The sequence below is a fragment of the Parasteatoda tepidariorum genome, chromosome 11 (genome assembly GCF_982258835.1).
Source record: "Parasteatoda tepidariorum strain Cologne lab strain chromosome 11, Ptep-v5.0, whole genome shotgun sequence".
NCBI lineage: Eukaryota > Metazoa > Arthropoda > Arachnida > Araneae > Theridiidae > Parasteatoda > Parasteatoda tepidariorum.
In genome coordinates this window covers 43791743-43819672 of record NC_141765.1, presented here as the reverse complement: position 1 = coordinate 43819672, position 27930 = coordinate 43791743, and the positions used below count along the sequence as shown (strand labels likewise).

The following is a 27930-nucleotide window of genomic DNA, read 5'->3' as shown; positions in this document are numbered from 1 at the left end:
CTGAGGGCGCAAGGCTTAGTTTTCCTCTCGGGTAGGCGACTGGCTGGAACGGCGGTGCAGCATCGGCGATGGAGATCTCATACGACGTATCGGTGACCGTCCCCGGGCAGGACTAGGGGACCTTCGTCTGGGAGGTGCGTCGTAAGTAGTATCGTCTTCATAGTCAGCTGACGGATATCTTCTCGGGTTGTTGGATCGGTAGTCGTTAAATATGGTTCGGCGTTCCCGACAATAGCGAACGACATGTCCCGGTCGTCCGCAATGAAAGCACACTGGACGGTTATCCGTGGTACGCCACAGGTCGGTCTTTCGTTGGGGTTCACTCCAAGGAACATTATTTTGTGGCTTTGCGGCGTATGTGGTCAAACGTCTAGGAGGTCTTGCAATCGGGCGTCCTGTCGTGATAAAGGGAGGTCGGTTGGTTGTAAGGGCTGCTATGGATCGGTCCATCTCGTTTCGAATAGAAGCCTCAGTAGTTTGCAGTTCACGGGGATGGACTTCGAAGGGCTGCGCGTTTACATGTTGAATTTCGTCTCTGACAATCTGACGAATTAGCACAGCCAAGTCAGGTGCTTCGTCCACTGCGGCCATAGGGACAACATTAGGTAATCGGGCAAACTTGTACCGTCCCACTCTCTTTTGTCTCATTTCTTCTATGTACAGGCACCATTTTGTAAAATCGGCTGTTGTTAGGATTTCTCTCGTAAGAAGGGCTTGGAACACATCTTCTGCGACGCCCTTCATGAGGTGGGAAACCTTATCTCCTTCGGACATGGTCGGGTCAACCTGAATGCAAAGTCCGAGAACGTCTTGAATGTAAGACTGGATGCTTTCGCCGGATTTTTGTGCGCGAGACTTGAGGTGGTCTTTCGCTCGTCTGAGGTAGGATTGTGTGTCTCCAAAGGTCACTTTCAAACCATTTTCGAATAAAGTCCAAGACGTCAGTGAGTCCTCATTGTTTTCGTACCATTGTCTTGCGGTGCCGTCCAGGAAGAAGTAGGCATTAGCTAATTGCATAGTGTCATCCCAATGATTGTACGATGACACTCTCTGGTATTCCTTCAGCCATTTTGTCGGATCTTGTCCTGGAGTACCCCGGAAGATCGTTGGTTTCCTGGCTTCAGCAGCAACTGTTGGCGCCATCCAAAAGGCAGGTTTCATATCCTGTTGGTCCCCAGTGGTCATGTCTGTCTCTGGCACATTGGCCATGGCTGTCTTTGGCACAGTCGTTTCAGGAACGGCTTCTTTAGGTTTTTCGTAAAGTCCAAATTCGGGTAGAAGTCCTTGAACTCGACGGCTTCTTCTAAGCCGGTCAGTGTTTTGCTCCGTGATATTGATTGAGAGATTAACTCGTACCCGGCGCCTCCACCAAATTTGTCACGTTAAAGTGTTTAGATTCAGTGAAGATTACAAGATGAGAATTTGATAATTTATTAACATCAGGAATTTACAAAGACCGGCAACCAGTCTGCGCCCAGAAGAACTCCTCTTTACAATCACGGGATCGCTTTTATAGTATCACAGAATGTTCTAGAAGCTTTCTAGGAAGAACGAAAGAGGAAATGACGAAGACTGAACATTCCAGAAGCTTCTGGAATGCTCATAAACGAAATAGAAAAATTAGCGACCGCTTCCCGGATCGAACCGAGGACCTTCGACTTTATAGAAGCGAACTCTACCCCTGAGCTACTGAGACTCGACAATATTTTTTGATATGAAAAACATGCTTCTTATAGAGAGAACGTAAATGAATACCCCCCCCCCCATTTCCTCTAACCATAAAATTGTTTGATTTTTTTTTTCTTTCTTAACCAAGGTTGGCAAGTTTCTGCCGAGGTTGTTAAAACCACTGGTAGAAACCGGTTAACACTGGCATGGCAGAAACCCTTTTCTGCCACATTTGTGGCAGAAACTGGCAGAAATTCAGAAAATGAAATAAAAGTAAGTACTGAGATTGACATACAATGAATAATTCATAGAAAAAACAATTAAATGTTAATTAAAATACAATTTATTTACAAAATTATCACCATTCAAAATCAAATATTACATTGTTTGCACTCTGCAGTAATCTATAACAAAAGACAAGTTTTGATGCAGTTTCTAAACATAAACAATTTCTCAATTTGTTATGCACGAACGAGAAATTTGAGGAGAATCTCTCAAGTCCAGCAGAACTAGTAGGCATTGCCATCAAGGAATAAGCGATATTTGTGAAACTTGCATCTATTGCATTTTTTTTAAAACTGGACCACCATGTAGCAACTGGGATAGTTGTCAAAACTTGACTGGAAAAATAAATTTCAGGAAATAGGGCCGATTTGTTTTGCAATTTGACATAAGGTACAAAATCTGGATTAATATTGGAGAGTAAAATTCTGGCACTTTCTTCTTGAGCACATGATAATTTCAATCCCAAATACTTTGGATGCAGCATATAAGCTAGTAAATGATAATCAGTAACTGCCTATTTAAATCTGTATGTCACTTCCTTTTTATAAACAGATATAAGATTCTCTTTACTTAATTCATTTTTCCGTTTACTTAAACAAAATATCATTAAGTAATTACTAGAACTAATATAGACTTTCTTTTAGTTTCTGCCAGTTTTTACCGGTTATAACCAGTTTCTGCCACTGGCATGGCAAAAACCAGTTTCTGATAGCAAAAAGCCAACCATGTTCTTAACATATACCTTTTACATATGTCCAACAAAAAAACAATAATACACAAAAATGGGTATTGAGGAGAATCCATCAATATAGTATTTGCCTAGAATCAAGACTAGTTGTGAAAGAGTTAAAAAAAAATTCAAATTAACGTTTGTATAAAGATACAAAAACATACCTATTATCTTAAAAATAACACCTTTATTTTTAATGCACATTTATAGGTGGGGTAAAAAAAATCAAAATCTTGAATATTTCGGAGCTAATTTAGTCGCTGTATTATGTACAGTGGCATTTTCAGAAATTAGAAAATCTTATATATAAAATACAAATCAAATTGTTCAACCAACACATACAAAGTACTTTAATTAAAAAAATTTGAGCATAAGTACATTTTTGCATTATTAACTGAAATTACAAAAAACCACGAACGCATTTTAAATGGCGAAAAAAAATAACACCAAGTAAGTAAATTGCTTAAAAGCAAAGCGTTTTGTTTAATAATGGTAATTAATAAAAACAAAAATAAATCAAATTGCATTTTTCTATCACAATTAAAATGAAAGAATAAATATAAATATATAGATACTTAATTTTAATGAAGAAAAAAAAAACGCTAAACATAGGATGAAGGATACAAAAATGATAGAAATAGTTTTGTCAGTTAACATTTATTTTCAAGAAGTTTTTTCGCAGCGACACAATCATTCCATGCAATTCACCAGCCGCAATCCCTTTATCTAAACACGAGTTCTATTTTACGACCTTTTATATCACATTTGGATCAATCAAAGAAAGAAAACAATTGTGTTATGCCAGGCTTTGGCTGTAAAAAAAATCAGATCACGAAGCAACAACCCGAGAAAACAGGAATTGCACATAAAGCATGAATTCGCCGCAGTCATTACCTTGACTACACATAGACAAATGTTTAAGCCTTAGAATAAGGAAATAGTACTTGTTCTCTGTACAACGATAAAATTCTTACGGTATAGGCAACTCTCCGAAATTGTATTCGAAATCGATGAAGCTGCTAACAGTAACAGAAACAGTTCTCTCTAGGTAACGGTTTAACAGCCCTGAATCCAATCAATATTAAAATCAATTCACTGATGGTAGGAAAAAATATCTTACTAGGGAAGCATTCTGAACAATAGTTTAAAAAAAATTCGAGAATAATTGAAAGTAATTCAAACACCAATCCAACAATAAATACATAAAATAAATTTCATAAAACTATTCAATTATATCATGAAAATAATGCATAAAAATAATAGATAAGCTGACGAATGAAATATTCTACTAAAATGTTGAATGGATAAAATCAAAACAATGCAGCATTTATATTAGCAGTAAGATATCATTTTTTAATAAAGATTCACTTAACTGATGTTATAAAAATTTATAATTCATCTCAGTTCCGTATTAATCGATCACGCAATTCCACATAAAGTATAACAGTGTTTCTCTACTTAGACTAGAGTCTAAAAATAATGTAACTTTAATATTAAATTGGTTGTTGTGTTCAAATAAATTAATATGGTAAATTTTTTTAAATTAACTAATTCCACTTTATTTCTCCCCAGTTGATAATTTGTTAATCTACGTGGTTGGATTAAGGACATGTGTACGCGCACGTTCTTAAATTTGAAACAAACCCAAGAGACAAGAAAGTATCTAGAATCGGGATAAACACGTCTATGTGAAAGATTAATTGTCTGAAAGCAGTCCACATTGGTGTCAGACGTCAGGAAAACCTCCAATAAAAAAGGTGAACAACTCAAGTGGGGAGAGAAAAAAAAAGAGCTAAGCTATCAGAATTGGAGTTCGAGCTTAAAGCACCTTAAACCTCAGCAAATAGTTAATTGTATTAACAAGATATATAACAACGAAAAATCGCTTTAATTAACTCTCAACAATTAATTCCAATTTCAATTAAAACAGTGGTGACAGTTGGAAATTCATTTTAATATATCAGGTAGCAGAAAATAATTGCATTAACGGTTCCGTTTGTAAATCATTTAACAGATTAATTCAAGAAGCAAGTTCTTACAACTCACAGAAGAGCATCCTCTGGTGAATAACATGTCAGACGACAAACATGGAGTTTCACTAAATAAAACATAAAAATAACTAAAAATTAATTTCGAATAATATCGCTTAAAAAGATTAATCGCTTTAAAAAGTTACTTTCGTGAAACATTTAAAAGTGAATAACAAATTATAAACTCTAGTTAATGAGCACTTATTAATCTGAAGAATTCTGTATCGATTTCAGATTAAACAATAGAGAAAAAGATTCATTCAGAAACACCTATCCAAAATCTCTCCTTAGGAAACGCCTACATCCACTGAATCAATCATAACAGATTAAGGAACTGATTCCAATATCTATCACATAGACGCCCAATAAATGATCAGAAGAAGCAGGAGCCAATGACAAAAAGTACAAATAGAAGCAACTTTAACAAGAGCTTCATCAAAAGTGGAGCAAATCCATTCATAAGTAATGAAGGTTACTGCGTCCAAAGTGTCCTCGCCCACAGCCAATAAGTCCATAATGTTGGCTGACGATATTTTTTAAATTAAATCCACCTATTTTCAGAATAAAGATTTGAAATTTACTTCTTTCAAACTACACCCTTTACTTTTTGAAATATACTTGTGAAAATATGGTAAAACTTTCATATTATTATTCCCGTATAAAAATTAATGGCGTGTGCAAAACTGTTTCGAAATTTCTTTTTCTTAGTTTAGAAAACATCCTGTTATACCACACTCCAAGAGCTACAGCACATCTTAATACTGAGTTGTGTACAATACAAAATAAATTCCTCCAAGGTCTAAATTACATGTACAACTGTGAAAAGAAATGTCACATGATCAGATTTTATGCTTGTTAGAATTTAAACAGGGCTTAGCAAAAACCTGGATTAAAAAAAGCCTAACCTTTGCGTGAATACGAAAAAATCTTAGGATAACCAGGTTTTTAAAAACTTATTAGTTTAACTGTTTAAATAAAAGCACACACACACACGTAAAGAAGATTATAATCATTAAGCCACCTCCAATCCAGTTATTGACAGCAGACGCTACCTAGACTATTGAGTACACATTAAGTTTGAAACTCAAGTAATCTTAGTCAACGTAAGTAACATAATAACATTAAGTAAAATGATAACATTAGTAAACATAATAGCATGCAGTAAAGCTACTAGAAAAAATAATGGAATCCAAGTTTTTTGGAGATTTTCTATTTTTTTTTCTTTAATTTTACTCTAATTCAAAACTAAAATAACGGCAAATGCGACGTCAAAATTAAGTAGCAGATTGATAACAACTTTCCCCTAAATAAAAAAATTCAGAAATTTTTTTTTTCATACAAAATTTATAGTTTTTTTACTTTTTAATACCTTTAAAACTCTGAATTTTACTATCAACTTATATTAAAAATAGATTTTTTATAACCTAGTTCAGTAAAAATTACAATTAAATAACAGAACAATATTGCAAACTTTAAATTTAAAATAATCAAATGATCCATGTTTTACTTGATAGAGATGATCTGTATCTTCCTTCTAAACCTACTTCTTCTTCCCTAAACATACAAATCTTAATACTAATCTAACTTATAGTAATATAACCTAATAAAATGAAAAATAATAACTAATCAAATTATGAAAATAATTCCAACAGGTCATATAAATAATAAGTAAGGGAGTCAAGATTTTTAAAAATATTTTATGAAAATTCCAGATATTATTTGAATTTTCAGAGCTACAAAAAGCAGGTTACGGATATTGTTGTTAGAATTGCTATACGAAAAAAAAAATACTTTTAAAAATTCTTTGTTATAAAAAGTGCGGTTTTTATTAATGCAGGATAATTAATGTTCTAATTCATTTTTTTATACAGTATGATAGTAAATACTGGCCATTAACAAAAATTATTGAAGACAAACTTTCAATCTTTGAAAGAAAAATACCTCAATATTTGGTCGAATAAGAGAAAATAACAGGTGGAGAATCTTATTTAATCATTAAGTCCATAAAAAAAAATTTAAAAAAAACAGTCATAAGACAGAGTCATCAAAGCTTATCGTATCAGTCAGGTGGCTTAGGCATATTTTTAGATGTGACAACTCGAAACTTGTTAAAAAGGTAACCTCTGCAAATGTATATGGTACTAGAAAAAAAAAAAAAAGAGAAAAACCTCGCACAAAATTGATGGACTCTATAGAAACTGATCTAAAGGCATAAAAGATAAATTGTTGATGAACCATGGCATCTAATTGGAGGAAGCTTACTGAGACGGCCTTGGCCTATAGTGGGCTGTAGTGCATATAAAGGTTTTTAAAAAAATTGGGGCAGAATTATGTTTTTCAATATTTTTTTTAAACCCCATGGATCTGACTCAGCTGAGTTCTACCGAGTCAAATCCGAGTACATCATTGTTCCTTCAGAATATGAACCAAAAAAAAGTTTTTGAGTTACGTTCTGAGAGCATGCAGACTTTTCTATGAAAATTGGCTAAGACGCTTACTAGTTCATTTTTTAATTACTTATTTTCTGGTTACTTTAAGAAACCATGAGACTTTTTCTAAGAAGCCTCATGGAAGTGGTGAGTCATACTGACAGATAAATAGCGGGTATTCTGCTAAATATTAAACTACAAATTATTAAAAAAAATAAAATATAAATACGATATTTCTTTTTTTAAACAGAGACTTAGTTTAAAAAAAATACGGAATATTTAAAAATTTCTAACAAAAAAATAAAAAATGATAAAAAAACACCATTTATTTTACGAAATACCTTTAATGCACAAAATGACGGTGTAAATGTAAAATCATATTCAATAACATCATTAAAAATAAATTTACCCTTTAACAAAAAAGTCGAATCATTTTAATGACAATATAGTAGAGAAATAAATTATGTTAATTTGCTTCATTGTTGACAACGTGGAAAATAATTCAAACAAAGCTACTACCTTACATTGTTGAGTTCAAGATCGCCACTTACATCTGAAGTTGAATAAAAAAAAATATTGATTGCATGCTACGTATTCTTCTGTACTTCCTGATAAAGATAGTTTTTTTATAAAAGAAAAAAACATTGGTAAGTATGTGTGTCAAAATTATATGCAGAAACAAAATGAACGCGTTAGATGGTCAAGAATTTTGTTTTAGTGTCGAAGAAATAAAAAAGAAAAATATTACTATCTAATACAATTAATAAAAGTTATGTTAATTCCGAAATGTATTGAACAGTTGAAAACTAAAGGCACTATTCTCTCACAAAAAAAATAATAAAAAAATGAAGAAAAGTTGAATAATAGATATTAAAAAAATAGATCTTTATGAGAGTTTTAGTTACTCATCAAAATGTACAATAATGAAAAAAATATCCATAATCATTCTTTTTAAATTATTTTAAATTTACCAACTGCATACTTTCATTTCAACTGAAAAACAAAGAAAATGACTAAAAAAACCTAGAAAATAGCTTTTTTTTTTTTTATTTCCTGAAGGTGAAAACATACTTAATACATCATAAGATTCAAATATGAAATTATTGGCACTATAATGAAACTCTTTACGGCGAAAGCAAGCGTATTATGAGATATTTATAGTCAAATGTACATGAGTATAACAAGTAGCTTTATCATTAAATTAGAAATTATCTAACATTTCTTTAAATAAACTACGGATTAGTGCAAATAAATAAAGGCTGATTCACGTAATTACATCTAACTATAATTTTAAAGTACACTGTAGAATATAAACATTAGACTAGAGATAAAGAGATGGAGTTAATCACTATTAAAGAAGTGAAGGATATGATATCAAACATTGAGTCGTCCTAAATTTAATCCAATTTGATGGTAGGTAAATCTAACTGTAGGAAAGCAGAATTTTCACATATCGTTACACCTGCTTTACTAACTACTCATAAAAGCGAATAAATTCAAGTATTAAGGAAAATAATTTCTTAGCAATATGAGTATCTTGGGAATTTCAAGGCAAAAATGAGAAATTCACCTTGTTCAATGGCATTAAAGTTGAGAAAGAAGTCCTCATCAGCGCAGATAACAAATGCTCACTCTAATCTTATTCAGCCTTTAAAGCAACTAATGAACCTCGGTCTGAGAGGCAGACAAAAGACAAAGTATTAAATTCTTTTTTTTACCTTAACTCTTTTCAAATTTTAAAAGGTGGCTTGAAGCTAGTGTTACACCAAAAGGTGATAAGATGGAACTAATCAAAAACAAAATACTGATTAAATTCCTCTTCCAATATTATCGTAAAATAAACTTTACAGAGAATTAATCAAACCTTTTTAATTAAACAAGAATTCGCACTTTTCAGAGTGGAATTTTCAGACAAATAAGATTTTTCTTTCTATCGATATTTTTTTTAAAGGAACACAAAAAAAATATGTAAAAAAATTTTAATCTGTCACTTTAATTCGCAAGTTCGGTAAATAACTAAACATACCTAAATAACGAGATGTAGCAAAACAATGCAGATAAAATTAGAATGCTATTGCCCTGACAGTTTAACCATTAAAAGATTAACTTATTTTTCACCGATTGGACTTATCGGTATTATTAGTAATTTGTCCAACCTATTATTCTTGTAAGAAAAAGAGTTTGAATTTTCATTATTCCAGTAAGTCTAAAACATCCCCCACACCTTTTTTTTTTTTTTTAACATAATTCAAAACATCAACATACGAAAATAATTTCCTAAAAAGTTTTGCTGAAAACCGTGTGAAACACCAAGATACTACATCAACTACATTTTTTCACCAACATACTACAACAAACAAGTTTCTTGAATATGCCATCGTGTTCAAAACGAATTTTTACAGTAAACGTATTTTTCCTTGAAAACTATTTTTTTAATGAATATGAGTCATGACACTCCTACCAATATTAGACACCAAGATTAAACACGCTTATGCTCATAAATTATGCTCATAAGTTTTATTTATTCTTATTCAAATTATTTATTTTTTAACTTAACTCAAATAGAACATGAATATAAGGGAAGATTACTGTAAATAAATTATTGCTAATCATTAAATAGTGGAGTAACTATGGGAGAGAAATTTGTCATTGTGGCTGTGAAACTTATTTCGACTCGCAAACTTGGGAACATCAACGTGTACTATTTGTATTAAAAAAATTAAACTCATGCTTTTCTCATAGCAATTAAATTAGCAACATAGAGGCAAAATGATAGCCGTTTTAAAAAGAGTTAAAAAATATTTTTAAGCAAAATTCATAAAATAAATTGTTTATTAAGATAAAATTATCGTTGAAACGAAATTATAAATTGAGAAGAACTTACGTTAGAATGGTGCAAATTATTTTTACTAAGGTCAGTTTTTCAGACATCCACTTCGTCAAAATTCTAGACTAGAAACTTCCGCGGCATTTAAAGAGCTTAAATAATTTGAGACAAAATTTTAGTGAAATTTGTGTACTTCATTTTAATTAGTTAATGATTAGCAGAAAATCTTCATATTTTTACTGAGTTTGAAAAAAGTTGGACAAAACCTTAAGATTTCTGTAGAGTTCTGTAGTAGACAAGTCCTTAATATTTCTCGCTTCTTCTTTCTTTCTCTGAATAAACATACCTTTTTTCGACAATTTTTTTTGACAAATTGGAGTGATTTTTTACAGACAAAAAATCATGCAATATAAATGTAAAGTAATACATATAAAAGATTAAATATTAGAAATGCCAAAATGTGCTAAAAAATGTTGAATGAAATTGAGATATTTAAGTAAAATTTTAAATATTGTCTAAATTCGTTCTGATGTATTTAATAAAGCATTAAAATTATTAAAAAATCGCTTTATAAAATTGACTATATGATAAAATGAATTATCGATCAATTTAAGAGAAAACATACGCATTTATGGGCTTACTATTTGTCCCAAGTTTAAGAGACACAGAGTCAGTCTGTTTCTAAGGTTAATAACGAACTTACTAACATATAAACTTTTCTACAAAAGTTTTAATACTCCGTAAAAGAATTTATGCGCCCTTCGGAGGAATTGTACCCAATGATTATACAATAAACTATTTTATATTTTCAAATAACTTTTTCCACTAATAACAAAATTAAAAAGAGAAAAAAAGGCTTCGAAGAATTCATTGAAGAGAGAAATCAAAATGAAGGGCTACGTCAATTAACTCAAAGTATCACACGCTGTTATCATCACAACATGAAGAAAAAAATTAATAGGAGAGAAATTATAACTTTGCTTAAAATTTGAGTCATCATTTCACTGAAAATTATCCAGCCATTTTTGACACAAGAGGCGTGATTGTAATTCCAGATCAGATAAGCTTTCACACCTTACAATCCAAGGGAGATTTTAATAAGATTTCTTTAATAAGAAAAAAATATTCTAAATATACCACTCAAGTGGAAGATCATAGTTAAAAAAATAAATAAAAGAGATCATTGGGAAAAACTCTATATTTCACCTAACAAAAATAATAATTCTAATATTTGTCTACGTGAAGTTAGTTAATCCCGAATTTTTTTTTTTTTTTAATTTTTTCTGAGATTTTAAAATAAAATTTGAAAAATATAATTTACCACCGAGGTAATAGGTAACTAGAAAAACTAAACAACGTTCAAGAGAAAAATAATCAATTCAGCAATAAATTAAAATTTAAGCAAACTGAAGAAAAAGAAGAAAAAAAGCTTAAAGAATAAAGGATTAAAATTAATTGAATACTAAAAAAAAAAAAAAATATTAACCTTCCCAATAAATGTGTCATTTTTTTTCTATAGTTAAGATAAAAACTCAAAAGTAAAATATTTTGAAAGCTTTTTTAAGTCTAGAACAAGATTAAATACAATTAGACTTTTGTGACTGTGTGGGGCACGTATATTTTCAGACTCGATAAAAAAGTAATTAAAGAAAAGATAAAATTAAAATAAATTTAAACTAAGATCATGAAACATGATGCAGATAAATTTCAATCTGAACTATCGAATATACATTAAAAATGTGAAAGCTAAGTTTTTGAAAATAATCATTTTTGGTTTGTTTTACTGTAAAACAAATAGGGGGTAATTTTTAGTAATTTTAATTCTTAACGATAAAATATTATTCATAGTTAAATTGCATTTTCATTAGTTTATACATATTGCAAAATCAATTTTTAAGAATTTTTAATGTAAATTTAGTATTTTCGCAATAAATGCGAAAGTCATCAGTGACAGAAGCTCCGGGAAAGAAGAATAAAAAGCGAACGTAACGAGTTAAAGATCGCAAAGCAATTTCCAATGAAGCTAGTGATAGCGAGGAGATGGATAATGCTGTAAGAATAGAAGCATTTCCACTACACAATCAAAAAAAAAAAATTAAAACTGTAAAATTAGCTGTAGAAAAATTAACGAGAAATTCTTAAGGGATTAGAAGATTAAATAAAACTAGATAAAATATCATTAGAACTTCTTTACAAAAGCAATTTTGCTAATATAACGGCTGAGAAACAAAAAGGGTGGGAGATAAATTTTTTACAAAAACTCTACAACAGGTGTTTTTTGAAAACCAGTTAAATACAGATTTTCGAATCGTTAAAATGACTGCCGTTCGTAATATTATTTTCCACTGGCTACGATTTTTCAGAACACCCGGTGTACCAAATTTGATCGTTTTTCAATCATTAATTGATCATAACAAATTAGATAATTGCTTTATTTGCAAAACTTTAGGCAGTATGGCACTGTCAGTTCTTAAAAGTTTCTGCCAAATGGCGCTCATTTGTTTAAATAAATATTTTCAACGGAGATATCTTGTGTTGATGAATATCTGCTGAAATTTCATCTCAATTGATTTAATGATTTATCGGCCAATTGTAAATTGAGATATTCGAATTAAGAGTTACAGAATAATGTAATTCTCAATTCTATTCCGATTAAAACAACAGGCAATACACAGCTATGAGTACTTCAAAATTTTAACAGTCTGTGCATCATTTAATAAATTTCTATCTCTAGAACAGAGTTTCAATAAGATTCTTCAAAAAAATATAACATAAAAAAATAAGTACCAAAGCAAAATTTCTCAACAAAACACTTCAAAATGGAATTTTTGAAAACAAAAAATACCTAAAATATTTTGAAGGAAACATTATAATAAAAAGAGCTATCAACATATTGTATAAGAACTTCCTATCTTATATATATATAAAAAAAAAAAAAAAAAAAAAAAAAAAAAAAAAAAAAAAAACATTAATAAAATGTTAGACTTCCACATTTCTTGGCATAAATCTTCCTTCCAAAAATTTTAAAATTTAACCAGCTTATGGTTTTTATTTTGTTCCAAACTTTTCCTAATTAGATTTAAAAATATAAAATATACCAAAAGGGATTCTTTTAAGTAATTACTTTATTTTGGAAAAATATTTCATAGATCAGGCTATGAAAAATATCTTCTGAAATTTGCACTAATTATGAAGACATTATATGGCTTTAAAGAAGTCTAGACAGCGCAAGACAAATTATTGCTTTTCTTTTCAGACGCATACCAGACAAAATATCCGACAAAACAAGACAATACATAAATGAATATTGTCGAAAAAAATCTTTAACTATTTTTAAAAAAAAAATCCTGTCCATCAATTTTATTCATTTCATTAAAAAGTGATAATCAATACTGTTTACTAAACAATTATGAATTAATAGTATCATGATTTCGCTTAAAAGAATAAATGGAGACAAACTATTTGCTGATTTTATACTCAAATGTTAAAGTTCGTTGACTTACATTAGCTAAATCACACTTAACGTTCAGTTTTTGAATAGGTATATTATGTTATTTTTTTATTAACTTGTTTTAAGGAGCATTATGAATTTTCATAATTTTAAAAACGCTAGAAAAACTAATAAATTCAAATTGTGATTTAAATTAAGAAGTTGAATACTTAGTGAAATAAAAACTATTTGTGAAAAACAAAATATTAAAGTAGTCACCATTCTAAAATTTAAAAAAATCAATATTCTTATCATTACACTTAATTCTTTTTCAGTAATTTTTAAAATAGTACATAATAATTAGAGCTTCTAATTATTCATAGCCATATTTCACAAAAATGAGCATAAATCATATTTTAAATTAATTGAGCAATAAACAAATTGAAAAAAAAAATGAAACATAATAAGACTAACTGTAAGGTATACTGTGCTAACCCTTTGATGCAGAATTTTTATTAAACTACTTTTTTTTGTATTAATTTATGTCAAAAGAAGCGAAAAATATTCTACTTCACATTTTAATAATTTATGGTTATGAAAAACAGCATAAACAGCATCTTTTTCTGCATTAAAAGTATAATCTTCCAAACACGGATCACTTCCAAACAATAATTTTTCAGATTTGCATTTATTTGCAGTTATTTAAAAGCAAGAGAAACAGTTCTTCATCATTAAAATTTCTTTAATTTACAATATCAATTCGTGAAATATTTGTAAATATGAATGAAAAAAATCCAAATTACACTGTTTGGATTTTATATTATAGTACAAATATTATTACGAAAATATAAGATTTTTTAAGTTACTAATAAGCTGTTTTTTATAATTAAAAAAAATACCAAAATATAAGTCAGAAAAAAATGTAAAAGGGACATCGGTGTCCTATCTACGTTTTTGCTTATGGTTTTGTTTTTTGCCTTTGTCAACAATTATAAAATAAATATATTCAATCGATTAATTTAAAGCCGTAATTTATACTTTTGAACATTATAATTCATTAGAAATGAACACCCTAACTCCTTCAACATCTTTTTTTAATTGTGCTTCAATAAAGAGAACATTTAAAAAAAGAAATTTTTAAAAAAATAAAAAAATTATGACTCATTCAAGTACTACCAAAAGTAACATATGCTATTCCCACCAGTTAATTTGTAAAATTAAAGGGGAGAAAAATCGATGGTAATAAGGTAGGGTAACTACAGCAATTGAAATGCAAATTTCCTTTTGGCAGGAGCCTGTCGATTTCATGCGATTAGCGAAGAAAGCTTGCACAAGATTCCCCAGACTAACTTAAACTGCGAAATAAACAATATAAAATAAATCTGATTGCATAGATAATCTTAATGCCGAAAAAAAAAGATGAATCTACATTATGATTTCATTACAATAATATAAAGCAAAGTTGCTTTAAAAAAAAAAGCTAGCCAAATTTAAATTAACGAAAGCACCTATATCCTCTAATAAATCCAACAATTGAAAAAATGCATACTGAACCAAATCAACATGTTAAAAGAAATTAGAAGTAGCAAATAATAAAGATTATACACATTGAGAAAAAGAATTGATAACTATAAGTTCAACCAGGCCCTGTAGCAGAATTTACGTTAATTAATTTACAGAATTTACGTTACGTGTAATTAAGAGTGAATCTGCACCACTATCTTCATAAATGCCACAATCCAGTTAGACAGAGATTATTATTGTATTAATTCAGTTTAATCTAACATACATGCAGCAAAATTTGCAAATATAAGGTCCAACATAATACACATAACATACATAAAACTTTATGTAGATTATATTTAAGTTAAATTTTATACAGTGATACTTAAAAAAAGTGGAATAAATTCCTATATATTTAAGCCAGTAATCAAGTAACAGAAAAAAAATTATTTACTCTTTGTTCTTGGAGATGTTCTCTCAATTCAGCTTTTTAATTATTATATGAAACAAGTTAAGGCATATTTTAAAAAGGAATCTCAGCAATTTCCCCCATTTATTTAGTTGCTTTTTAAAAATAAAAAAAAATAATAAATAATAAAACTAATCCCCAGACGTTGTAATAATCGGCAGCGCCTTCTTCCGTGCTGGAAGGTTACTGCTACCGGAAACCAGATAAAGCCGAATTTAGGCTTAGACCATTATTAGACTTACAGGACTAATGGCAAAATTTTTTGTCACGGAAATTTCTTTTCTTGCTAAAAGAAAACATTTTTGTAAAATTTATGAAATTATGATTATTTTTTGATGAATCAAATTGAATTATTAAACGTAAAATTTAATGGCACGACAGTCAGAATCCGCACGCAAAATAACAAGGGAAAGGAGAGAAAAAAATCACTTGAGCCCAATGAGATAGTGCGACATATGTTTGCCAAAAGAAGACAAATTTTCCATGAGAGTTTGATTCGAAAAGAAAAAGAGCTCCAAGGCGTTTTTGTAGGATGATATTTACACCATTAGGACACTCAATTTTGAAAGAATAATAAAAATAATAAAAAAATACCTACAAAAAGAAAAATTCTTAATGTACATATTAATTCATCACTTTTTTTTGCTAAATGATAAATAATTAAAAAAGAAGAGAATATAATATCGCAAATAATTCGTAACGAGTTTCTCAAAGAGAAAAAGTTTCCTGATCTATCACCAAAAAATCATACATTGGATAAAGTCAGACGGAAGTACTGACATAGGATTAAGTTGATATTTTGTTTTGAACAAACATGCTAAGGCGCTTCAATTCTCCACAAAATCTGAAGGTCCAGATCTTTGCATGCACACATAAAATGTATTGTTGAAACATGTGAGAACAAAGGCTAAATAACTGCCACGTGGCCAACGAAATGTCCGTCAGGTATCGGTAGATGTAAAGGTAAAAGATGAAGTAGAGAAAGGGGAAGGGGGTCGATAAGGTGCAATCGATAGCTCCGAAGAAATCTTTTCGTCACTAAAAACTCACTCTTTTAATATCTCTCTTTCACAGACCACTTCGAGAACTATTAAAGAAAAAAAAATAGATTTCAATTTCCTTAAGGAGCTGCTTGCAGTTTCTTTTAACTCTTTACATGTGCCCTTTTGAGGAAAGATGAAGGGGAGGGGAGGGGGAAGGTGACAACATTTTTATTTGCATCAATGAAAACCTTTTATTGCTTTCCCACATTAGATTTCTTAAATGAGAAATCTCAAGAATTTGTTCTGTAAATAGAGCTGGTATTTTCCCAGGTGACAACATCATTTTACCGGGTTCCAAAATCGCTATTTTATTAAAAAGGAGAAAGCAAGCAGTTTTCTGAGAAAGAGTAAGTTTTTGGTGAAAAAGAAATGCTATTCAAATACGCATAGGTGAAAGGAAAAAGCAAATAGCATATTTTAGTATATATTCAATTTCAAATTTATTACAATAAAAATAAATCATAAAAAGAATAGAAAAAAAGCAACGTGCATACTTTATAAAAAACACATGACGCAAGCGTATATTTTAAAGACACATTGGAGAAATTTTAAATTCTCTACACCCTTTATTGTATAACTCTTTTAGTTAAATTTGGTAAAATGTTTCAAACGGTATTATTTTATATACTTAATTTTTATCTATCGATTTATCTTTTATAACATAAAATGTAAATTTAATTTCAATTTCATACTGAACATAAAGCGATAATAAAAATACATTATAGTTCTTCAAAAATCAAAAAGATTCTACAACAAAGAATAATTTAATTGAGAACTTATTAGGAAGTTAATTTTTAAATTAATTACAAATACTAAATTAAATATTAAGATTAATAAGAAAACATTTTTAAATCAAAAATTGAATTTTTTTCAATAACGAATTGGAGGAACCAGACACTCAAAAGTAAGAAACATTCGAATAATCTTTGATAAAGCTGTAGACGTTCAATAGCAAAAACGAATGTATACATTAAACAATGAAATTTAATTTCTAAAGATTACAGATAAATGGTAAACCATTAAAACACATAAAATTTTTAATTAAATATAACTAAAAAATAAAGTTAGAACTATGGATATAATTCGAAATAGATTACCCTTTGATTCAAACAGATTTTTTTTAATATACACCGAAGAGCCACTACATTATGACCACCCTGCTAATAACATGTAGCACCATCTTTAGCCCTCAAAACTGCTAGTAAACGCCGTGGCATTGATTCCACAAGGTGCTGATAGGTAGTCTGAGGTATCTGGTACCAAGCGCTCACCAACTGGTCCTGCAATTCCCTCACATTGCGAGGGGGTAGCGTGGCAGCACGAATTTGGTTTTCCAAGTAGGACCACAAATACTCTATTGGATTAAGGTCAGGTGAATTTGGGGGCCAAGACATGACTTGAAAGTCACTGGAATGTTCCTCGACGACTCGATCCTTATGACATGGTTGGTAAACACCATCCCCCGCAGGAAAAACTGTTACCATGAATGGGTGAACCTGGTTTGCAACTATGTTCAAGTAGCTTACAGACGTCAGGGATTGTTCTATGAGGATTATGGTTCTTAATGTGCCCCATGAAAACATTGTTCCTGGGCGAGAAACCATGAAAACCTTAGCGAGTCCATTGTTATAGATGGTGGGTGGTCATAATGTAATGGCTCTTCGGTGTATATACTTTGGTAGTACACATAGAAGGAGCAAGCAGAGACAATTTATAACTGACAAAAGCGACTTTTTTTTCATTTTTTGCAAGCTCTATATAGCATCTTTAACTTTCATTAAATTACATAAAAGCTCATTAGCATATACATTATTTTTACTGCTATATTCCAGATAGCATATTTTTTAATTGTCTCTACATTTTTTGATTAATAAGTTGACACATTTAACAAATTAAATATTTATCATGAAATTACTTAAAAACCACAAAAGCAATTTAATAACTCAAAAGGTTCAATAAATAATTAAATAATGCTTGATTTGTAGGGAATTCATAATTAAATGTACTACCAAACAAAATTTCAAAAAAAAAATTCTAATAATAAATTTTAAAAAAAACAGCATTAAGCGTACTACATAAATAATTCAAATATTGGGAAATTATTAATTAAATTTATGTGAAATATGAAGAAGCTTCTAATCCCGATCTTAGGTATCACTGGGGAGGAGTGTAGCAGCATAACACGCAACATTCCTCCCCAGTAAATTTAACAAGAAATTCTTAATAAACTATTTTAAATAGAATTAAAAACCTGTAGAATAACGTAAACATAAATAAGCAACTTTCTACTCACTATCTACTTACTTATAAAATCACTTAATTTACTTAAATTTAAGAAAAAAAAAACTTGATTTTAGAAGTAAACTATCTCAGTGGTGCACCCCTGCATGCTATTTCATGCATTTATATGCTGCGCTCTTATCTTTCATAATTGCTAGCAAACACTTCAATAAAGAACAGAGTTTCATTATATTACTTACAGATAGATTGTTCCTATACGAAAATAAAGCAACTGATATATATCTTTGATAATGTCTTATCAATTTTAAACTGCCTGCTTTACCCTTTAAATTTGACCCAGGAAGGAATGTCAACATAAATATGAATCATTTTGTCACTACTATTAAACCGTGGTATACTAAAGTTAGTATTCCACGGTTAACAGACCGACCTTTTTTGTATACTCCAAGGAACAGTAGAATTTAAGATACGCTTGTTTCGAAGAAAAGTGGCTATACTAGAAAAATACAGTCACCTCCTCCAATTAAACGATATTTAGCTAACACTCATGCAAAATATTTCGAAATAGGAAAAATTAAATCATGCATAATTTTAAAGCTAAAATGAATGAAAAAATAGACCTACAATAGCTAGTATGTACTGATCGATCTTAAAGAATAAGGGAAAGGACTTATAACATGATTGTGCAGCTAGTGTGTAAGCTTGGCTGCAATCCAAAAGTTAAGCCGTTTAAGTTTCGGAAGGGAATACATCACTGACTTGACAGGAAATTGGAGACTATTGCCAGGTCAAAAAGAAATTTTTATGTATTTATATTTTATAATTCTACAGCTCTATGCATTATTTAATTCATATGGCACTACAATTATATTTTATTCAACCTGGAAACGAAATAGAATTACAATGACTCTCAAAAGCAATTTCTGAATTACAAGAGGAAAAAGTAGAAATCGAGAAGACGTGAAAATGTGTATAATAATCAGTAATATTTCTACATAAAACTTTTTATAATTATAAATCTTATCAACTTAGGTTTGTTTCATTCGATTTCAATGAAGAGAAAAAAAGATGCGTAGTTAAACATTACCTCTGTAATAAGATAAAAATAAATTCTGAAAAAGTTGATTCTCCCACATACTTTGGAGCAATAGTAAATATGCAAGAAGGCAGCAACGGGTATTTAAACCAAAGAATCATAAAAGTTAAAACCTATTACAGAAGCCTTCAAAAATTTCGGAAAGCTTCCAACATAAAAATCAACACAAAATTAAATGCTTTTAAAGCTATTGTTCACTGCAATACTCCTGTATAAAGCTGAATGTTGGAACCATCGCAAAACTAAAATAAGAAAATTAGAAATATTTCAGAACAACTGCTTAAGAATTATTTTAAAATTTTCTGGCCTAACACTTCCAAATAAAGATCTATTTGAAAAAATAGAAAATTATTACTCATTCATGAGGAAATTTTGAAGAGGAGATAGTTTGGACCCTTAGTTAAAAGCAAGACAGCCCTGCTAACATCAGACTTGCTTGGGCACTCGACGGAAAACGTTAAAAAGGAAAGCTGAAAGTTACTTGGCAAAGATACATGCACCAATCTGTGAAAAGCAAAACTAAACGAATGGGAGCAAAACTAAACGAATCCTCTACCTTAAGAGTTTCTGTCAAGTCCGTTGAAGTTCAAGGTAGTCTGCAAATCAATTTATGATGCCTGTTCTACAAAAACGGGTACACGCTGGTAGAAATTACCTTTAATCTGAACAAATATTCTAATAAACAATCATACAACCAACATCGTACCAACATAACAGTACTGTTTTAGACAGGAGTAACTAAACCAAACAATGGTTAGGCCAGTAATTTGATGCTATTTTCTGAATTAAAAAATATAGAAAAATTTAAGTTTGTTCAAAATTCAATATTAAAATACTATACACCTTCATGCAATGAGGAATTGAATGAGAAATGCAATTCCTCATACGGAATTGAATTTTCGATTTCTAAAAAATAATTCAGCTCATGTTTATTTCACAGTTTCTTGTATAATTATTAAAATAATAAAGTGACAAGAGCGAAATAATAGTTTTTGTTAAAATAAACTTCGAACACTTACTCTTACTTTAAACATCAAAAATAATAAGAAGAAAAACACCAGAAGAAGAGCAGTAACTTACCTAAAAAGTAAATAGAAGAAATTAGTTTAAGAAACACTTAAGAACATAATAGCAACAAGTTGCAAGAAAGAAATAACGTCCATCACACAAGTTTTTCTTTTTTTTAAATAAACAACTAAATAAAAATCTGGATGGAGTTACGAGTTTTGCAGAAGAAAGGCTCATTAGATAATGTATAAATGTTTATACAGGATGACAATAAAATAACTTTGCTGACAAGTGACTATCTGGAGAGCATACCATTTGAATGAACAAAATAAAATTTTGTACATAGGTGGGTGATTTTCACGATGACAATTTACAGTCTTTTGCTCCAAGACCTAATACTATACTACTAAAAGAACTTCTTAAAAAATTTAATAAATAGCATTGCTGTTAGTATTTTAAAATGACCTTGTACTAGCATTGACTGTTTTATATATTTAAAAAATTTAATTGAATTTCAAAATGTCATTTTCCTGGTATGTCACTAACAATATTTCCAATAATAACTAGCTTCAAAACTTCCCATAAATTCTTCAATATCTAATTTTTTTTATCTTAACCGTTGTAAGCATTTCTAGAATATATGCAGAGGGTATTATTTACAAAAACTTTGTAGAAAATAATTTTTTCTGTCAATTTGTTTGTCACAGAAAAATCTGTCATTTTCCTGGCTACTTTTATTTAGTGATTTATAACCAAAATAGATATCGCCAGCAATCAATATCTTATGTTAATAGATTGATTAGAATAGAATCCTATCTGAACATGTCTTATTGCATGAATAAAGAACCAACTTTCTGGTTCAAAACCTATTTCAAAAAATTTTTCAAGGTGAGTAGGTTTTTATGTTGTCATTTTCTTGTCTTCTTGAAATCATTAATAACAAAAAACTACATAGATTTACCTGAGTTATTTCAAGAAATCCTGTTATTTTCTGATGAATGTAAATATCTTAGGCCGAAATTTTAAATTAAAGTAAAGTTAAATGTTATAAAATGGAAAATTGTCATTACCCTGGCTGTCATTTTCCTGGCTTATGAATGCCAGGACATTGAAGCAGTTACCAGAAAATTTTTAAACAGTTGAATGTAAAGAGATGAAGCAAATATTAACCTAATACCAACTTTATGCAAGATTGTAATATGCTTGAATGTAATCAAAGATGTTTTTTATTTAATGATTGATTATTATACACAATTTTATTCTGTACAAATCAGCAACAAAAACATTTTCGATTCTTTCTACAGTGGAGAAAAGAATTAATTTAAGCAATTCATGGTCCATCTAACGCAAAGGCTTAAATTGAGTTACTTACTATTAGCTTAAAGTGACTGTTTTTTTAACTTCTAAGCTAATATGTCATTTTTCTGGCATTCAAAATTTGGTGAATTTCTCCTTTTTTTCCCTCCTTTTTCTTGAGCAAATGTCAATAAACTACACTGCTGTCTGTGAGATATTAATAAATGTAACTAAATAAATATACAAAAAAAAATAATAGATTATTTTGAAGACTTTAAATTTGAAGAAATTTTTTGTTCCGAATTGCCATGTTTCCAAAGAATAACCCAGGTACTATACGTTCAAGAATGATGTTAAAAACGATTGAGTAGCTCTTATAGCTACAGTGACAAAATTTCAAAATTTTCAAACGGAAGCACCCATTTTTTTTTCTTTTATAGAAACATAATCCTTTCAACAACAAAAAATAAAAAATGAAGTTGGAACGATATTTTTAGCTTAATAAATTGTAACACTAAATAATTAGAAAAAAAGTGACAAATCAAATACAAAAATCGAATTTGAGAACAGAAGAGAAAAAAAATTCTGAAACATTCATTCGTGAATTAAAATTTTTACAAAATATTATTTAATGCAAGGTCTTATAAGACTTACTATAAGAAATACTATAACTCAATCACAACGAAACATTGGTTTATTTTATAGACTTAACAAAATAAAATTCTAAGAGATACACTACGATTTATATAGGGAAAAAAATGATTCTATCCTACTAAAGATATAGTGTTTCTTCTCAGAAAACACAATTGTGAAATAGAACACTAGCAGTTACATTTTGACAGTTACTCTATAAGTCTCTGGTAACTGTTAAGAGTTTTATTGAATTTAGATCATGTTCGTCTTACGCCAGAAATTTTCTGACAAGAATCTTGGAAGCATACTTCAAGGTAACTTTCTTTTCTACATTAAAAATTGTTACATTAAAGGAATTCCAAATCCAATATATAGGGTAAATGGAATAGAAAATTCCTTTAATGAGAAAAGTGGCATAATCTTTTATTTTTTATTTTTTTAAGCAAAGTTAATGACAATCACCAACCCGATATGAGTATACATTCAAATAGTTTAAAAATTGAGAAGTCCTTGAACTAATCAACATATATTACCTATTAGTACATAAATAAACGCAGATTTTCTTTATTTGTGTATGTGTTTTGAAAGATTTGATTAAGACGTAAAAACATTGTGAGAATAAAGATTATTATAATTAATAGTTACATTATAGATACGAAAGTTTGTAAAGATTGATTGTTCTAACTCAAGCAGGATGTTCTGCATTATAAAAGGGATGAGTACTAAAAGGAAATGGAGAAAAGAAAAAATCCGTAATAACAGAAACATAATTCGGCATTCTTTTTTTTATCCGACTTTTTTCTAAAAGCCATTTAGTTGCACTTATAATAATAAAAATGTATGGGTACCATTGTTATAAAATTAGTTGACCTACATAAATAGGCTATCAGGGCATAGAAAAACTTGAAACAACAAAAAATAAATAATTAACAAATAAAGAAAATTTTACAAAGATAAAAACCAAAACTATTAAATACAATTTTCAAAAAAAGAATTAACATTGGTATCACTTTATCTATTTCTTTCACGAACTTAACCTTTTAGAAAAGTTATTTAAGACAGAATTAAATGTGTGGTTGAAAGGCAAAAAGTTCAAAAAAAAGGACACGCTGTGCCAAGCAATAGATTTAAAAGCACGTTAATTTTAAACTCGTATATCATCCACACAATGCAAAAAGAAGAGAACAGATCTAGAGCATTACAAGAAAATTTCTAGGATTTATAAAAATCACTTAAAAATTATGAAAACTGATTTTGAAAGCAAATGCCACAAATCATTAGTAACACCCTAATGTATTATACTATTGATATTTATAACTTTAAATAACATATCGTCGGTGAGCTTTTCATTCTGGAGACACAGCTCAAAAAGCATGTATAAGAAAATGGACACAGATCCAAATGCGTGTATAAGAGAATGGACACAGATCAAAGTGCGTGTATAAAAGAATGGACACAGCTCAAAATGTACAATACAAAATGTACAAAAGAAACTTTACATAGTATTTGATTCCGTTGCCAAACCTATGGAATATTGTTTTTTTTCTTTTTCTTCTTTTTTTTTAATAAAAGGATAAACTAACGAATTCAAATAAATTCGTATTTCAATGTCGTCCATTTGCCTTAATTACTTAGTAATTTTTTTTTTAAATACTAATGTCTTTTTTTTTTAAAAGACTTTAAAAGTCATCAGTTGTTTTTACAAGGTTGTCACGGGTTCTATTAATTTAAAATTGTAGTTTTAAATTTGAGTTGCACAAATTTAAATTTTTAAAAACCACTTTATCGTTGAAAGTTCAGATTACGAAGCGATCCCTTGTATTACATCTGTAAATTACCCAGCCAACCCCGACTTCGAAATCCAGAACTTAGCCCGTAAATGTTAAGGAAAAAACCCGTAAATGTTAAGGAAAAATAAGTTGCGAAATTTGCCGTTATTTGTTAAATTTCAATTGAACATCGAAAAGGCGCATTTCGAGCTGTAGACAAATTAAAAAACTAACAGATCATATATTGAAGAAGAAAAAAAGGAAAATAAACGCATACCCCCATATTAATTGAAAAGAATTGCCAAAAAGAGAGAAAAAAATACTCCGAAGTTAGAGACAACTTTTAGCCACCAATAAAATATACCTTTTTTTGCAGTCGACCAATTCTCGACCCTCAAAGAAAATATACAACAATAACCCATTCAAAAAAAAAAAAAAAAAATTTTTTTTTTTTTTTTTTTTTTGGTGCATGGAGGGCACTTGGGGCTATTTTGCATTGGCCTCAGAAATGCCAGAATTGCTTCTCTCTTATCATTACCCAGTGAGCACCTATGGCCATGTCACGTCGGTAGAGCAGCGTCGCCCACGTCACACAACCACAAACCTGTTTATAGGGCGGGTCACATTCACACAATCACACAGAAGAAAGGACATAGAACACAGAGAGAGAGAAAGAAACATCCATGCCCAGAGCGGGATTCGAACCCGCAAACATTGGCTCCGCAGTCAGGCACACTAACCATTCGGCCACCTGGTCTGCAAAATTCAAACAAACAAAGCTATGTTGTATATTGTATAAGGGATTATAGAATAAATAAAGCGCAATGCATAGTCGTAAATTCGACTATCACTAACTTTCATTCCACTTACCATTATCTTTATAAAAAAAAACTAAAAACTAGAGATAATTTCATTATTTTCCACTATAGTTTCTTAAATTCAGTAAACATGCATTCAACTGTTCCACATTGCCACTACGAGTCTTCCAGCTAATACTATTCATTGGAAATATTTAATTTTTACCACACTCCCCGATTCAGTAAAAAATTAAATTTTGCAGGTATAGATAAAATAACTGGAAATAAATTATAATGCTGTATATATTCTTTTTAACAAAGGCACATTAAATTTTGCAGGTATAGATAAAATAACTGGAAATAAATTATAATGCTGTATATATTCTTTTTAACAAAGGCACATTAAATTTTGCAGGTATAGATAAAATAACTGGAAATAAATTATAAAGCTGGATATTTTCTTTTTAACAAAAGCACACATAAATAGTTCCATATATAACAAAAAAGATACGGATATGAGTATGATGGGGAGAAAAACGAAGAATAGTTGCGGATGTTCATTATAAGAGCATTATAATACAATTACAACTAAACGAACAAACGAAGGATATGACAACTCAATATAATTCTTCCTCTTAATTCATTACATTACTTTTTCTCTTTATCTTATTTAAAAAAGAAAGAAAAAAATTATCACGACATGGTCTTTTTAAAATAATTTTTTTTAGATAACTCTCAACTACCTTGGTATTTAAAAGAGAAAAATGCAACACAGTTCTCTAAAACACGAAGCAATATTATAAAACAGCAAAATGAAAACCGGTTCTATAATTAAAATATACTAAGTAGCTAACTATAGGCAAGTAGAATAATTTGTTAGTTATTTTCAATTTTTTTTATATGTATATATTTTGAAGGATAATATTTTTTTTTTCAAATTTTGACGAACCTTAAATAAAAACTAAACCTTCATAATCAGTAACTACCTAAACTTTCCATTTATAAACATTTGAAGTGAAAAATAAAGGATATAGCATTAATAGTGGAGCTATTTACGATAAATTAAAGAATTAATATAGAGTTAAATATCAAAAGAGTCGAATATTTGCGGCACTGAACTCAATGTAAAAATAATTAAATTGTAATAGGAAGTACAAAAAGTGGTCTCTCAGTGCTAGAAACAATGTTTGACGCGAAAGCAAAAGTAAAAAGAGAAAGCTAACAATAAAGAGGATTCTAATCTACGTATGATTTAAAATATCTGAAAAATGTAAACATTTTAAAAATATACATTTAACGAAGGATCTTGGAGCTCAAATTGTTCTAGAGAAATGTAACAAAAATAGGAGTCTTTTTGTCAAAACTCAGAAAATAAATGACCAATTTCATTCCAATTTTGCATTTTGTCCTTTAAAGTCACATATTTTAAAAAGTTGCAAAATTCATATACCTTATAATTCAAAAGTTTTCGACCATTGTAAATTAAAATTATAAAGAAATTACAAATAATTGCTATAAATTATTTTTTACATGGAATTATCATGGATGTTGTTGATGTTGACGTATGCCTGTTTAGGCAGAAAGGGTGCGATTGTTCTTGTTTTTCAGTGGCACCCTCTATGGCCCAGAATTCGACTTCTGCCACACCATACGTCACACTCGCTAAAAGGGTGGATCCATTCATACATCCATTCATTCATCCACAAATCGTAATTTTGACCTGACTCAGAGAACGATCGACAATCTATCTCCAATCTAGTACCCCCAAAGGTATTGATTTGTTATGGGAACATGGAGGACTTGTGCGACTCGACAGAGTTAGCGTGCATCAGTCACTTTACTACACGGGGAGTCTTCGGCCGGTGGGGTTCGAACCCACGAACTCTCGGACATGGGCCCAGCGCCCTACCGACCAGGCTATCCCGGCCTTATCTTTGGATAAACAAATTTTATAACTGTACACAAAGATTTAAATTAGATATTTCGATACTCAAGAATCAAAGTCTATCAGGGAAGAGGGAAAAGGAAGGTAAAAAAAAAAACTGCTGGTATTCATTGATGATAATTTACACAAAAATGCTAGTGTTAAAAAAAATCATTAATAAGAGAGACTATTCAACCCCGTTATCTTATCATTACGTAATGAACAATATATTATGCATTTCAGTTCGAGTATCTTAGTAAATTCCTTATTACAAATTTATTCAAAAAAATTATTTTTTTTTGTTAATTATATGACAAACTGAATTTTTATATTTGTCAAAACCGGAATATGATTCAAGACAAGATTTATTTTTTTGTTCACTTTTTAAAATTTAAATAAATACTATTTACTGTAAGGTTATAATTTCAAGACAGCTATTTTTTACACTTTTATCATTTTCGTCACAAAATATACTTAATTGAGAAACAAATATCGCTATTATCTTAAGCATAGCAATATAACTTAAGATTCTAGAGGAGAAAGCGTCGATAGAAGTATGTAATTTAGCTAAAATCAACGAATATTCGGGTTTGATTATAATTTCATAGAACACTTTACTATAGAACGAGCATTTTCTCTTAGCTGGGGATGCATATCACACCCCAGCACGAAAAATGACACAAGTCCAAAAACAGCAATTTTGAATTTGTGTCCATGATAAATATGTATGAAGTGCCCCTTTAAGCTCAAAA

At 29.7% G+C, this 27930-nt stretch overlaps 2 protein-coding genes across 2 annotated transcripts in view; both read right to left on the bottom strand.

Annotated features, from left to right (window-relative positions):
- LOC107457068 (MOB kinase activator-like 2) overlaps positions 1 to 27930 on the bottom strand; it is a 227045-nt gene that overhangs the window by 173065 nt on the left and 26050 nt on the right. The window lies entirely within an intron of this gene.
- LOC147801370 (uncharacterized) lies at positions 16 to 12931 on the bottom strand. Its single transcript, XM_087155518.1, has one exon. The coding sequence runs from the start codon at positions 1207 to 1209 to the stop codon at positions 16 to 18; it is 1194 nt and encodes a 397-aa protein (XP_087011644.1). The 5' UTR covers positions 1210 to 12931.

Excerpts from the sequence above, each read along its gene's own strand:
- LOC147801370 (XM_087155518.1), bottom strand. The coding sequence starts at position 1,209 with ATGGCCAATGTGCCAGAGACAGACATGACCACTGGGGACCAACAGGAT.